This window comes from Oncorhynchus masou, chromosome 24, assembly GCF_036934945.1.
Source record: "Oncorhynchus masou masou isolate Uvic2021 chromosome 24, UVic_Omas_1.1, whole genome shotgun sequence".
Lineage (NCBI taxonomy): Eukaryota > Metazoa > Chordata > Actinopteri > Salmoniformes > Salmonidae > Oncorhynchus > Oncorhynchus masou.
This window is the reverse complement of record NC_088235.1, coordinates 58,857,843-58,872,839: the sequence shown is the minus strand read 5'-3', so window position 1 is coordinate 58,872,839 and position 14,997 is coordinate 58,857,843. Positions and strand designations below refer to the sequence as shown.

General features: G+C 43.7%; 1 protein-coding gene across 3 annotated transcripts in view; it reads left to right on the top strand.

The window, feature by feature from the left end:
* Positions 1-3,438: 3,438 nt before the first annotated feature.
* LOC135512388 (glutamate dehydrogenase, mitochondrial-like) overlaps positions 3,439-14,997 on the top strand; it is a 33,358-nt gene continuing 21,799 nt past the window's right edge. For 2 of the 3 annotated variants that reach the window (XM_064934388.1, XM_064934387.1), the window contains exons 1-4: positions 3,439-4,019; positions 13,522-13,602; positions 13,718-13,773; positions 14,815-14,878. In XM_064934388.1, coding sequence (XP_064790460.1) covers positions 3,617-4,019; positions 13,522-13,602; positions 13,718-13,773; positions 14,815-14,878 — 604 coding nt within the window. In that variant the 5' untranslated portion in view covers positions 3,439-3,616. The remainder of the gene's footprint in view (positions 4,020-13,521; positions 13,603-13,717; positions 13,774-14,814; positions 14,879-14,997) is intronic. The other variant, XM_064934386.1, reaches the window with a different exon arrangement.

Here is a 14,997-nt window from a genome sequence, read left to right as displayed (position 1 = left end):
TTCACGGCTGAGCTGTTGTTATTCCTAGAAGTTTCCACTTCACAATAACAGCACTCACAGTTGACCGGGGCAGTTCCATCAGGGCAGAAATTTGACGAACTAACTAGTTGGACAGGTGGCAACCTATGACGGTGCCACGTTGAGAGTCACTGAGCTCTTCAGTAAGGCCATTCTACTGCCAATGTTTGTCCATGGAGATTGCATGGCTGTGTGCTCAATTGTATACACCTGCCAGCAACGGGTGTGGTGGAAATAGCCAAATCCACTAATTTGAAGGGGTGTCCACATACTGACTGGGATAAATTATTTCCTCTTTTGGCACACAGCTTCAGGTTAGTCCTCGTTGAGGAAGATGTACGTTCCTCCCAAGTTCTTGGCTCTTTCCAGAACAGCTACGTTGTCCTTGAACCTCAGTAACTGGACCACTATCGGCCTGGGCCTGTCACCTGGGTTGGTGGTGGGTTTTCCAGTCCATCTCAATCTTCCTGTGGTCCATCTTCAGTTTCTCCAAGATTATTTACCTCACTTTGTCCCCAGACTCCATCCAGGGCTCGTGGAGATTCTGAAATTCCATTATTGTTGTTCTGCCTGGACTGTCCCTCGAGATAATCTGATTTCTCTGTCATTGTTATCATGAATTCACATACAGAACTGATGTCCAGAACTGATGTCCTTCCTCAGACCAGGCCTTGGTCGGCAGTATCACTGGACAGATAGAGAGCCGAGCAACTTATGCTAACCGCGTTGCAGGATCCAAATTCAAAAAGGCAGCTAGCTAGTTACGAAACCTTTTCAATAGACTTTAAAAACTTTCTAAAACAACAAACTGAGCTCTCCCTCGTTCAATGATGTGCCACAAAGAACCTCAGAATCAAGGCAAAGGTAACAATATCTGGATTAACTATCTAATGTTAGCTAAATGTAGTTATGAATAAATTGGCAAAATGTCTTTAAATTGACAATTCTGTGAACCTGTTAGCAAAGGTGTCAGCTAGAGATGACATGCAGGAGCCTGCAGGGATTTGTAATTTTGCATGATGTCTACTTTGATGCTAAGTAGCATTTTTGAATCAGAGTAAATAGAGACGAATATATTGATAAAAGTCACCTACATGGTTATCAAAACGTCACACCAGGGTAAGCCTACACAAAACACAGACCTTATTTTAAGTGTTTCTAAAATCCCCTATAGAAAAATGGATGAAACCATTCCCCTGTTTGACCGCTAGGTTTTATGGGTATTATGACACCTCCACTGTGGGGTTCTATTCTACAAATGCAAATTAACCCTCTATGCTACCACATAATTCACAATACAGGATTATACAAAAGTATTGGCATTTAGCTTTAAATCAACATCAAGACAACAGGGCCATGTTCAGTAAGAGAACGTTCTGGAGGTTGCAGATAGAAATGCCAAGACTAGAGCTGATGTGATTCCTTATTATCAGTGGCAATTTTAGCATGTAAATCTAGGTGGGGCAAACTCAACATATTTTTTTTATTTTCTTTTTACCCCTTTTTCTCCCCAATTCTGTGATATCCAATTGGTAGTTACAGTCTTGTCTCACCACTGCAACTCCGGTACGGACTCGGGAGAGGCGAAGGTAGAGAGTCCCTAACCCGGACAGGACTGGGCCAACTGTGCGCCGCCCCATGGGTATCCCGGTCGCAGCTGGCTGCAACAGAGCCTGGACTCGAACAAGGATCTCTAGTGGCACAACTAGCACTGCCTTAGACCACTGCACCACTCAGGAGGCCAAACTCAACAATAAACAATACATTAATTGCACTATAACGGTGACAAACAGTGCCTACATAAAGCTGTTCCATAAAGATGTTCTTTTCAGCCCCGTGGGGTGAATCCTTACCACCGCTACAGCTGGGTATCTGCGGAGCCTTGTCGAAAGAGTTCATTCAGCCTCATTTACTGCCTTTTTAAAAACATAGCTGATAAGGCTGACTTTCTTAAACAAATGTGGTTTCTACTGACAATTGAGATGTATAAGGGAACGATGAGCAATACGTAATTTTGATTAAGACATTAATGAGTGAGCTAAGACAGAGTCAATGTAACAATTTGTTTAGCACTTTTGAATGTACAGTGACAGAATTCAGAACATGGGCCGTTCTTACAGTATTCTCCCTGTACACCAAGTCAGAACCGTAGTATAAATAAAGGGGGCCTATAAGCCGACAATGAAATATCTTACAATAGTTGATGATGAAATTTATCTAAAGCAGGCTATAGGCTACATGTGCAACACCAAGTCAGAACAGTAGGCTAAGTTATGATGGGGAAAGGGACCAAATTATTAGGGTGAGGCACATGGGCTACTAACAGCTTACTACACAACATAGACTTAGTATTACTTTCTTTGCTACAGTACACATATCACATAATGTATGCAGTAGTATACATTACATTTTTGGACCTTTGTTCTATGCTCACTTGAACAGGAAGGTGGTGCAGAGGTCCTTCTTGTGAGCAAATTGTCATCAACTTTGTCATTCTCTGGATTTATAGTGTGTTTTAGACAACTGGGAACTCGTAAAAAAAAAAGTAAAATCATGACATCAGTGATCTTCAGGTCGGAGCTCTTGAAAGACGCTCGAGTTCCTGACTTGGATAACCGTTTTACCCAGTCTGAGCTTGTTTTTCCGAGTTCCCAGTTGTGAGTTTACAGTTGTTTATTCAACCCTTTTTGGTCCATGGGATTGCATGTGAATGTTTATCCTTTAAAGCTTGAAAAAGACTTGAACCACACACCCTCTCTACTAAATAGCAGGCTAGTGATTGCTTTGCAACATTTGCAGTTTGCCACTGACTCCAAAATAGGAGTGACATAACACTGAGCCAATCACAGCGCAAGTAGAGAACATAACCAACCCCTCCCTACTCTTTGTATTTTTCTGCTGGCTGCTCCACCACCACAGATAGGACTGAGCTAGCCTGAAACACCTGCATTTTGGAGCTGCCTTACTCTAGAAAGCAAAAAAAAGATACCATGTTTTTATGCGATTTCAATAACTCAATGTTTTTTGTTACACTGTTTGCAAACTGATATGTAACGCCTTTAATGCCAAAATAGCATGCAAAACAGACAAACGACTTATTTTTTGCTAAACAGATGGGGCTCAAAACATGTGGGGCTCTGCCCTGTAATGGGGTATTCATTACGCCGATTCTGTTGAAAAAAACGTTTCTTAACCGAAAGCAAACTGAACGAAACTGGGTGGAAACTACTTGAATTTGTCCAAAATAAATGATTGTGCCAGTTGCAAAACGGAACGTTTCCAATTGTTTGACTAATGATTCACCACTACACACCTGCGGAACGCTTCCCAGGGAGCAGAAAAATGTGTCGCGGAGACGCGCATTACTTCGCATGCGCGTTCAAGTGGAACCCTCCCCAGTGAGGTGGGCATACACACAAACACGCCTGTTCTCTAAAGAAACGGAATGCACGACTGCTGTCAGATCAGTACGAAACGGGACAGGACTAGAAGGAGCAGTTCTCTCGTTACACGTTTGTTTTCCCCCTACCCATTTCATTGTCGTCCCCTCACTTTGCTTTAAGTTTCATTCGTTACTAACGCCTTAACTCAGTGAAAAATGTACAGGTATTTCGGAGAATTACTTACTCGTGGAGCAAGCAGTGCTCTGGCCTCGGGATGTGTCAAGTCGGCTCTTCCAGTTTCCGCGTCGTTGATGCGGATGCGCCACTACAGCGAGGTCGCAGGAGAGAAGGATGCAGATGACCCCAACTTCTTTGGCATGGTGGAGGGATTCTTTGACCGCGGTGCCAATATCGTTGAGGATAAACTGGTGGAGGACCTCAAGAACAAGGAGACGCCAGTGCAGAAGAGACACCGAGTACGCGGAATTCTCAAGATCATCAAGCCCTGCAACCATATACTGAGTGTATCGTTCCCTATCAAGCGAGACGATGGCGAATGGGAGGTGATTGAGGGATATCGTGCCCAGCACAGTCAACACAGGACCCCCTGTAAAGGAGGTAAGCCGGCGAATGGGTGGTGCTGAAGCAGAATATAGCTAGCATGCTATCTAGCCTATCAAGTTGAGAAGCGGGTAGCTGCAGCCCAAATGGCCTAAGGTTTTTAGAACTAACCTAACTGGACTACAGCCTGTCATTTCCAATTGGAACAAATGAGCCATGGTGGGCAGAACTAAGCACGACCTAGCGAGATCCTATAGGCTCGATCTAGTATCGTCTGCATATTTCACTTAGGGAACGCCTACTTTGCGTGTTCAATAACTCAATTCGCATTTACACTCCTAAACAACGCTATTTAAAAAAAATATATATATATATACTTTTCATAACAGATTCTAGTTTTGGGAACATCAAACTATATTGAGATCAAATGTTTCATCGTAGAGAAAATTTGCAGAATGTCGGCCAAAATCCATCTCGTTCCATCTTCTCCCACTTCCATATTTGGTAGTGAGTGGAAACGCCAATTGGATGCTTCACATTTAAACGTCCAGTGAAATATCTGTCTCATTGTTCTGTCTCTGATAGGGCGGCTGGAGTATGGGTGTGTCGAAAGAAAAGTAGTGGGTGTGTCGAAAGCGCTCCGCTATAGCGGGAGTTATTTTAATGCTGTCCAGGTTTGAACCGGGCAATGGCCCATCATGTCATCTGGCGAAAAGGGTGGGTGCGGAGCGCCCATCTCAAACCAAACCGTAATCTTTGCCTTTAGGTCATGTCAACCAGGCAGCATGGTGCATCGTCCAGAAACATAAATCTCTTTGGTAATAAAATAAATGTTTGAATTTTCATTGGGAAGGCAGATAAAGAACTTATCAAAAGCAGTCACTTGGGAACACAGAATGAATCATGGGAACACAGAATCATACTAATTACTATACGTGCTTAATTATTTAACGTTTGTTTTTTTTGAGAGGACATGGCCACCTGACAGAGCGGGGTACCAAATAAGATGTTCAGTTTAAAAAATGTTAAGGATACAAGAATCTGTACATATCTGGCTGTATTGGCAAAATCATTATATATCCCATCTAGCCAGGCGGGGAGAGGCTTCCTGTTGTCACAGTTCCAAGACCAGTCATGCAGAGTTCAAAACTGGGAACAGGGAACTCGTAAATCTTCAGGCCTCTTTTTAGAGCTCCGACTTTCAGACCCGGAGATCACTGACCTTAGGATATGACCTCGCATTTTTCTGAGTCCCCAGTTGTCTTGAAAGCACCATAATATCTGAAAATGTAGCTAACACGCGTAATAGGCTGACCACACCGCTCGCACATGCTTTGCAAAATAAATGTAGAATTCTGTTAGTCAATTATTGCACCCACACTGCTCGCGAGTGTCTGCATTGCCAAGGGCTAAAATAGATCTCCTTTCTATTTCTGACCTCGATCGCGCTGCAAGTCCTGCCTCTCCCATCTCCTCATTGGTTTATAGAAGCAGGTACCCACGTGCCATCTCCTCATTGGTTATACCCACGTGGGTGATTGAAAGATGAACTGTTTTGCTGGTTGTCGTGGTAATACCATATAAATTCAAGGATGAAAAAGCCTGGAAGGAGGAAACATGGCTAGAAACGATTCGATTGACCGTTTTTATGTGTGGATTAACTTCTCTGGGATATGTGGTACGCCACCTCGCCAACAGCCAGTGAAATTGCAGGGCGCCAAATTCAAACAACAGAAATCTCGTAATGAAAATTCCTTAAACATACAAGTATTATACACCATTTTAAAGATAAACTTGTTGTTAATCCAGCCACAGTGTCTGCTTTCAAAAAGGCTTTACGGCGAAAGCACACCTTGCGATTATGTTAGATCGGCGCCTAGCCACAGAGAAACATACAGCCATTTTCCAAAGAAGGAGAGGTGTCACAAAAGACAGAAATAGCATTAAAATTCATCACTAACCTTTGATCTTCACCAGATGGCACTCCCAGGACTCCATTTTAGACAATAAATGTGTGTTTTGTTCGATGAAGTTCATCTTTATGTCCAAATACCTACTCTGAAATTGGCGTGTTCAGAAATGCATTGTCTCAAACAAATATCTGGTGAAAGTGCAGAGAGCCACATCAAATTACAGAAATACTCCTCATAAACATTGATGAAAGATACAAGTGTTATACGATTAAAGATAAACTTCTCCTTAATGCAACCGCTGTGTCGGATATCAAAAAGGCTTTACGGTGAAAGCACACCATACGATTATGTTAGGTCAGCTCCTAGCCACAGAAAACCATACAGCCATTTTCCAAACAAGGAGAGGTGTCACAAAAGTCAAAAATAGCATTAAAATTCACTTAACTTTGATGATATTCATCTGATGGCACTCCCAGGTCTCCATGTTAGACCATAAATGTTTGTTTTGTTCGATAAAGTTCATCTTTATGTCCAAATACCTCCTTTTTGTACAAGTGTTTAGTCCAGTAATCCAAATGCACAATGCACACTCACAAATAAGACACTTTTTTAAAATCATAAATCTTCAATAATATTCCAACTGGACAATTCCTTTGTCATTAGAAAGGAAAGGGAACGGTGCTCGCGCGCAATAAACAACTCAAGGCTTTCAGCCTGACCACTGGTTGAAACAGCTCTTATTCGCTCCCCTTTCACAGTAGAAGCCTGAAACAACTTTTTAAAGACTCTTGACATCTAGTGGAAGCCGTAGGAAGTGCAATCTGACCCCATAGACACAGTATATTAGATAGGCAATCACTTTAAAAAACTACAAACCTCAGATTTCCCACTTTCAGGTTGGATTTTTCTCAGGTTTTTGCTTGCCATATGAGTTCTGTTATACTCACAGACATTATTTTAACACTTTTGGAAACGTTGTGTTTTCTATCCAAATCTACTAATTATATGCATATTCTAGCTTCTGGGCCAGAGGAGCAGGCAGTTTACTCTGGGCACCTTATTCATCCAAGCTACTCAATACTGCCCCCCGTTCCCAAAGAAGTTAATTGTCGGAGTAGAGGACATTGTGCATTTCAGGTAAAATAACAACCAAATGTTTATATCCCAGGACAAATTATCTAGCAACAGCAAGTTAGCTTGCTAGCTAATTTGTCCTATTTAGCTAACTAGTGTAACAGTATAACTTTAGACCGCCCCTCGCCCATACCCGGGCGCGAACCAGGGACCCTCTGCACACATCAACAACAGTCACCCACGAAGCATCGTACCCATCGCGCCACAAAAGCCACCGTCACCGATTGAAACGCTATTTAGCGCGCACCACCGCTAACTAAGCTAGCCGTTTCACATCCGTTACACTCACCCCCCTTTTGACCTTCCTCCTTTTCCGCAGCAACCAGTGATCCGGGTCAACAGCATCAATTTAACAGTATAACTGTAGACCGTCCCTTCGCCCCTACCCGGGCGCGAACCAGGGACCCTCTGCACACATCAACAACAGTCACCCACGAAGCATCGTTACCCATCGCGCCACAAAAGCCACGGCCCTTGAACGTCACTGATTGAAACGCTATTTAGCGCTCACCACCGCTAACGAAGCTAGCTATTTAGCGCTCACCACCGCTAACGAAGCTAGCTATTTCACATCCGTTACACTAGCTAAATTGCCATAAATGTTTAATGCTTTTTGACCTGTACCCAATTTAATGTCATTGGTTCAGAGTTTGTTTTGATATTTTAACCTGCGTGTCGTGAACGCATTTGGTGTAGGTGGACAAAATACATTTATGCACGATGGCGCATGCGTGCAGCCGGTTTGGGTTCTGTGTTAGCCCTTGGCAATGCAGACCCACGTTGGCGCAATAATTTAATAACATAGATTTCTAAATTTACGCGACACGAGCGGTGTCGTCAGCCTGTTACCCATATACCTGGATGAACTCTTCTCCTCTGTCATGGATGCCATGGATGCCCTTAGCTAACCAACTGCGTTCAATGTTGGCTGGCTAGCTAAAATTAGGCTTTAACTAGCAATGTTTCTGAGATATCAATAATATTACTACACAGGTTGTAGAAAATGCCCATGGAGTTGGTGGAAGAATCCCTTAAGTCATGGCCGCTTGCTCAGCTGGGCCAGGGGCATTTTAATTAGGTCAGGTGGAAATGCCAGACAGATCTCAACTCATTAAAAAGAGGAAATCGCCATCGCCCGATTTCGCTGCTTTCTCTTCCTTAACTCCGTCTAATCCAGATGTTCTGTGCGTCCATGAATCCACTTCATGGTTAAAGGAATTCCTGCCTCAGTCTCATCCATTCCTGTCACCTGACCTGTGACCACCTGTTCACCTTCACTGTCAGTCATGCTACCTGTCCACTAATCTTTCAATGGTCCTTCGAGCAGGATGATGACTGAACCAAAGACGGGTGAAAAAGAAAAGGAGAAGGAAGATTTGTCTGATTGATTCCGTACTTTATCAAGTACGGAATCTCCTGTCCAAAGGGGATTCAAGGTCCGACAATGGGCGAGTAACAGAGCGGAGGTTATCCAGCACCTCCCGCCACAAGCCAGGTCCAGTAGCAATGAACTATGGCTTTCGCAGTCTGGCGCTAACCCACAAGAGCCCACTTTAGGACTGAGATGGAGCTGCATACCAGATACCGTGGGGCACAAGCACTGCTCAGCCCTGAGTACGGAAACCCCCACTCTGCGCACCATCTATCTGAACCTGGCCAGTCAATACAATCCCCTTGGGTATATCCTGCCATACACAACCAAGCCAAAGTCTTAGTCCAGGACCTGTGGCAGACCAAGAGGGACTGGGATGAACAAATCCACCCGGCTGACCTAGTAGAATGATGGATCTGTTGGGAAACAGAGTTATCGGAACTCTCTGAAGTCCAAATTCCAAGATGTTATGTACCACCCTGTGTTGACCAACTAGGATCATGCTTGGAACTGCATGTGCTCTGTGACACTTCGGAGTGCATCTAAGAGTGGAGGATAAGGCAGGCCACACCCATGTCTCCTTTGTCATGGCCAGGTCCAGTGTCGCACCCAAGAAGCAGTTGTCAATGCCTAGGCTGGAACTCAGTGCTGCCCTTCCCGGAGCCCAGTTGGCCTCTCGAAGTCCTGCAGGTATAAAGTGTTCGTCGGAACTCGCATTGCGGAAACCCAAGACCTAACAGAAGTCCAGGACTGGGGGTATGTTGACAGCGTAAACAATCCTGCTGATGACGTTACTCGTGGTAAAACCCTTAAGGAACTGGCTAAACCCCATCGCTGGAACTTGGGACCACCATTTTTGTCCCAACCAGAGAGCGAGTGGTCGACAGCTCTGTCGTGCGGCCCCTCCGCAACCAACTGAAGCTCATGAGTTAAGGAAGTCCGCCCAATGCTACAGCGGAACCAACAACCTCTCTCCCTGACCTAGCACAATACCTAACACTGCCGGATCTGATCGCCGCCACAAACCGGACCTCAGATGGGGTGGCTTCCATACCCACCTCCCTCGCGGCAGAGACACTACTCTTCCAGCATGCACAAGCAGTTAGCTTCCCTGAGGAGCTGAAAGCCGGTAGGGAAGTGGCTAAGTGGTTCTTCTCTCTTGCCCCAGAATATGACCAAATCCTCGGGGTGATTGGAGTCGGAGGGAGGCTGCACATAATGTTAGCCAGCTAGCCAGCCAGCTAACGTTAGCTAGCTAGCTAACAGTACGCCTTAAACTTGCAATAAAAACAACTCTCTGACAAAATTAGAATGTATAATATCTGAAAATGTAGCTAGACTCTTACCCGTATACATGGATGAACGCTGCTCTCCCTCTATCATGGATGACATGTTTGCCCTTAATTTGAAGATGTAATCCGGAGATTTTATACGAAAGCCGCCCGTGTTCTCTTTGACTCCCACCGCATTTGCAATCATACTCTGCTTCAACCAAGCATTCCACTGATTTCAAAACTTGATCAACTTCCTCCATGACAACACTGTTGATTGCTGTTTCTTCCCCATCACTGACATCAGAAGACTCTTCAATGGAAATGTTTTTACCTAAATCTGGGATTTCCTCATCGTCTGCTTCATTCAGAGTAAGAGAGCGTCAGCAAGGCATGATCATCCTCCAGAAAATAGTCCATCACAACATTTTCCCACTGCACTAATCTTTGTCGATAACACATGTTAAATTCAGTTGTGAGCAGCAGAAGCACTTTTGCAGTTTATTATGATATCTTTAAAAAAAAGCTGTCGTACGCGGCCTCCTGAGTGCCACAGTGGTCTAAGGCACTGCATTGCGGTGCTTGAGACGTCACTACAGACCTGGGTTCGATCCCAGGCTGTGTCACAACCGGCCATACCAGGAGTCCCATAGGGCGGTGCACAATTGGCCCAGCGTCGTCTGGGTTAGGGGAGGGTTTACGTGGCTCATAGCCTCTCCTGTGAAGTAGGGACGTGCCTCATACGCCTAGCTTCCTGAAACAGGTTGCATTTTGTCTTGTGCTCTTTCCAGGGGTCACTCGTAAAGAAAGGGGGAGAACAGATTACATATTGTCCCTGGTGACCTTTATGACCTAGTCATATAATGAAACCCATTCCAGTTCTGGTGACCAACTCAACGGCAGGAAGGGTGATCCTGGTTCCCGTGTTAATGTGTAATTGTAAATCACCCCCGTTGTGTATGGCCTCCTCGTGGGACCTCGTAACAACTCCACATTACATACAAAACCGACTCACACCAGAGAGCGAGGGAGAGTAGCACAATCACCAGATGGTGCCACAAAGTAGTATGGGTTGCACCTCCGTCACTAGGTCGCATCATTGCCATTGTTATCAACGTTCCACAGACGCTACAGCCACATTGGTGTCCAAAAGTAGAACGGGGGCTAATGACTGTTTCGCCTAGTGATGTAGTCGAGTCACTAAACCTAGAGTCCAAATCGAGTCCCAAGTCCCCTGTACTCAAGACCAAGTGACTCGACCATTGGTGACTGACAAGTCATAGTCCCAGTGCTCGAGTCCTGGTCTGAGTCACTGGATCCACATGAACTCAAAATAAAGTCAGATATAGTGTAGTGGTAAGAGGAATTTTGTCAAATTGTTTGTCTTTCCTTTCTTTCTGTGCCACCACGTTTGCATATAGACTACTGGTAATGTTACCAGGCCCACATTCAGTTGCAAAATGTTCTTGAACGTTACAGGTAGAAATACCATGAATAGAGCCAACGTTATTCCTTATCATATTTCTATCTGACATTAGTCTTGCTGACCGCACCCCAGGTTGTTAGCTATAGCTAGCTAATGAGGTAACATGACTGAACAAGGTGTAGCCTAAACCAATGATTAATAGTCCAGTCCGCAAGTAGCTTACTTTTAGAACGGACCACGATATGCTTTATGAATGTAAAATGCAGTGCCGCTATTATGGGTCATATATTTTGAACGTTAAGGGCTAGAATCAAGACGTTTTCTCTTAGGAAAAGAGTAAGACTTGGCTATGAAATGTAGTGGGTAAGGGGGAGGGTTGAACGCGACTACAAAGAGTCTACTTTTCTATACTTAAGGGAGAGAAACATAACTAGACAGTTGTTTTACAATTAAATCCAATGCATTTTTTTTGTTATTAATTAAGTATAGCAGCTGGTGTTTCTTAATCAGGCAAAGGGTAGCTAACTAGAAGGCTGGTGGTTACAGATTTTAGTCACAGATAATAAAATTTCATTTTAATTGACTAAAACAAGACTAAATTATCTGTGACTAAAATCTGTAACCACCAGCCTTCTATATATATACACACACACACACACACACGGTTTTTTTTCTGGGTCTATTTCAGTAAGTCTCGTCAATCGCCATTGAAAAATAAGTGTTTGGCGATTTATTTATTCACTGTTTTTGTTTGACGTAATCAACAGTGCGTAGATTTCAGTACATTAAGGTATATTGTACTGAACATATCTACTTTACAATGCTTTACTGTGCTGAATTGTCTACAATGGGAACTCATAGTAGTCACAAACCACAATTGGGTCACTTGTCCATATGTCAACTGACATACAGTAGGTGCATGCCTATTGCCTATGGCAGATTAAGAATGAAATCTGATTTGTTGAAGGAAAGTGGTGGTGATTAAACTAATCACACCAAACCACAATTATTTCCCCAGGGGAAATACATTAATCTCCTTTCAATCCTAAATCCTGTTTGGTTTGCTTTTGAATAGAACACCTTTCCCAAAATCTGTTCTCTGCATCAAGTTTTAACCATTAGCTTCATATTGCACTAATTAGAAATATCCTACTTTTTATGCAGCTATTAAAAGCTTCAGTGTCTTCAGAAGTAAAGGGTTTGTGAGGTAATATGTGTAGTATATAGTGGTAGTCAGTGAACAAGACAAACCTGCCAGGACCACACCCAGTAGTTTCCATCTCACTATGTTTTTCCTCTTTGTGGAGGGGGCCTGGCCTGCGGTCTCAGGAGTGAGGGAGTTTTTTTAAGCTGGCCCCGGGTGGGTGGAGTTTGCACTGGGTGAAAAGTGATTGATGGTATTAGTTTTAAAACCTGGCTGCTTTCCTGTCGTGAGCAGGGCGCCCTATTCAAAGCATTATGGTGAAGTCTACTCAACAAAGTGACGTATGTCAGACACATGGAGTAGTGATTTAGGATTCTGAGTTTTTGCATGCGAAAGTGTTTTGCTTTTGATTTAAAAAGGGGGGGGGGGCTTTATCTACCTTCACGAGGAAAACTAGTTTGAAAGCTTAAGCATACATTTGTGTTTCTGAACAATGCACCATACTGCCTGGTTGACAATAGGACCGGTGGGAGCAGATTACTGTTTGAGAAGGGCGCTCCTACCTCCCTGCTTTTGCCCGGTCGCATTACAGGCCATAGCCTGGTGCAACCCGGTTCAGCCCCATTGAATCCCCTCAGTGAGTCATAGCGCTAGGCGGTGTGGTTTCTACCTCCCTCAAATGCAAGCGTCTCCTCTCCTACGGAGCTCTAGTGTAACTCTCAGACACTGGGCAGCTGCAACCATTTTGTGCATTTCCTAATACTGCCTCCCTGCGATAACTACAAGAGGCCTAGTATGAAATGGAGTATTTGGATTTTGTAAAATAAACAAAATGGGGTATTGTTCCAGAGCTGACTGGGCTGGCATAGACAAGGGCTAGCCTACATTGGACAAATTGTGCCCTCATTTTCTCTCCCGCTCATACTCCTCTAACAAGTTCATTTTTTTATGAGTGGTTCTGAGACCGGTTAAAGGCTTAGTAATCAGGGCGCAAAATACCCCCTAGCCTGTGATTGTGTGCGAGTAGGCTAATTGCATTAATCCACCTCCTTGTGTTGGAGAATAAAATCCCAAACTGATGAAGCTAGTGGGATCGCTGGTTTTATTGTACAGTAACTTATTAAGACATATTGTTTTCATCATGCAGAAAGTATAAAGTTAAAGTATACCATTTTCCTAATATTCGTATACACACGTACTCTAGCTAGAGGTGAAAATGGGAAAACGCAACTTTTTTTTCAGCCAAGTCTGATATCACAGGTTTCGCTCTACTAACTCTGTCATGTTGTGTTTTTCCAGGTATCCGATACAGCACCGAGGTGTCTGTCGACGAGGTGAAAGCCCTGGCCTCGCTGATGACATACAAATGTGCTGTCGTGGGTAAGGGCTTTTTCTAAGCCTACACAGTATATTCTAGACACAAGTCCTCCAGACATAAGTATTTTTTTATTGCTGTTTTTTCTGTTGCAACCCCGTCCATTTAAATCCTTTACAGATGTGCCGTTTGGAGGAGCCAAAGCTGGAGTGAAGATCAATGTAAAGAATTACACTGTGGGTATTCGTTTGTTTCTGGATTCGCCAGAGTATTTGATTAAATACTTATTGTTGATGTCTTTTCGCCCAGTCACGTGTCACTTTCACATTAGCTTTAGGGTGTGTTCCCTTTCAACAAGGCCATTTTGTCTTTTATTGAGAAATTGTTTATCTGTGACTCTCAGAGCATAGCATACAGGCTCACATTACCAAGTCATCTAAACCAGTGATTAGAGTGCTGTCAAGGCATTTAATTTTTACCTCACTTGGTTCGTTGCTCTGTATTTACCCCTAGTGCAGGATGTTCTATTATGTGACCATATAGTGGAGTTTGTTTTCACAGTGATAGGAACAAGGATGAGGGAATCCTCCACCTTCAACCCCAAAATAGCTGAGATTACTTATAGAAAATGATTTATCCTGAATACAAAATATGCATATCCTGCACTTAATAAGGTTCTCTTTTGAATTTGCAAATAACTTGATTAAGTGCAGGTTGTACATACGGTATCAAAAGTTATTAATATATTGAATATCTTGTGTAAAATAATAGATCGCCCATTCAGTGTTCTATAGAGCTCTACACAGGAAGCTGTTAGTCAGTGGGATCTCGCTCCCCTTCCTGTTGCCAGCCCAGTGCTGACCCATCCCGTCTGTTGTTGCCAGTGGCCCTAGGGCTCCATTAGGCATTGGCAGCTCTGCTCTGGGGGAGAACTGCTGAGCCATCAGCTGGTAGACATCATGACTGGGACACCCTCCCCCCTCTTATCTGCTAGGCTGCTGGCTTTGAAAGTTGAAGCATTTTAGTCACTGATACTCAAGGACTTTCTGTCCTTGAGCCAGGTGGATGAGTGTCACTTTTGGTGTTCTTTTGAATAAATTCAAGTAATCCAGCTTTTAATTTAGTCGTATTAACTTACCTGAAGACGATGTTGCTTCTTAATATTTGAGTAGGAAGTTTTTGTTCTGTGATAGTAGTGCCTTTACTTCTTTTGTCTGACTTTACTACCAGTGAAATATGCAATGCCCTTTTATCATACTGTTATACGCTGTGTGCAGGACAATGAACTGGAGAAAATCACCAGAAGATTCACCATTGAGCTGGCCAAGAAGGGTTTTATTGGTGAGTAGTGTCTTGTGTCCAGGGGAACATTGAAGGCTGCTGGTGAAAGATATCTGGCGGTAATGTCTATGGCCGCATGAACACGTGGTCCGCTGGAATGGGTCTGCCTTCCCCCTAGC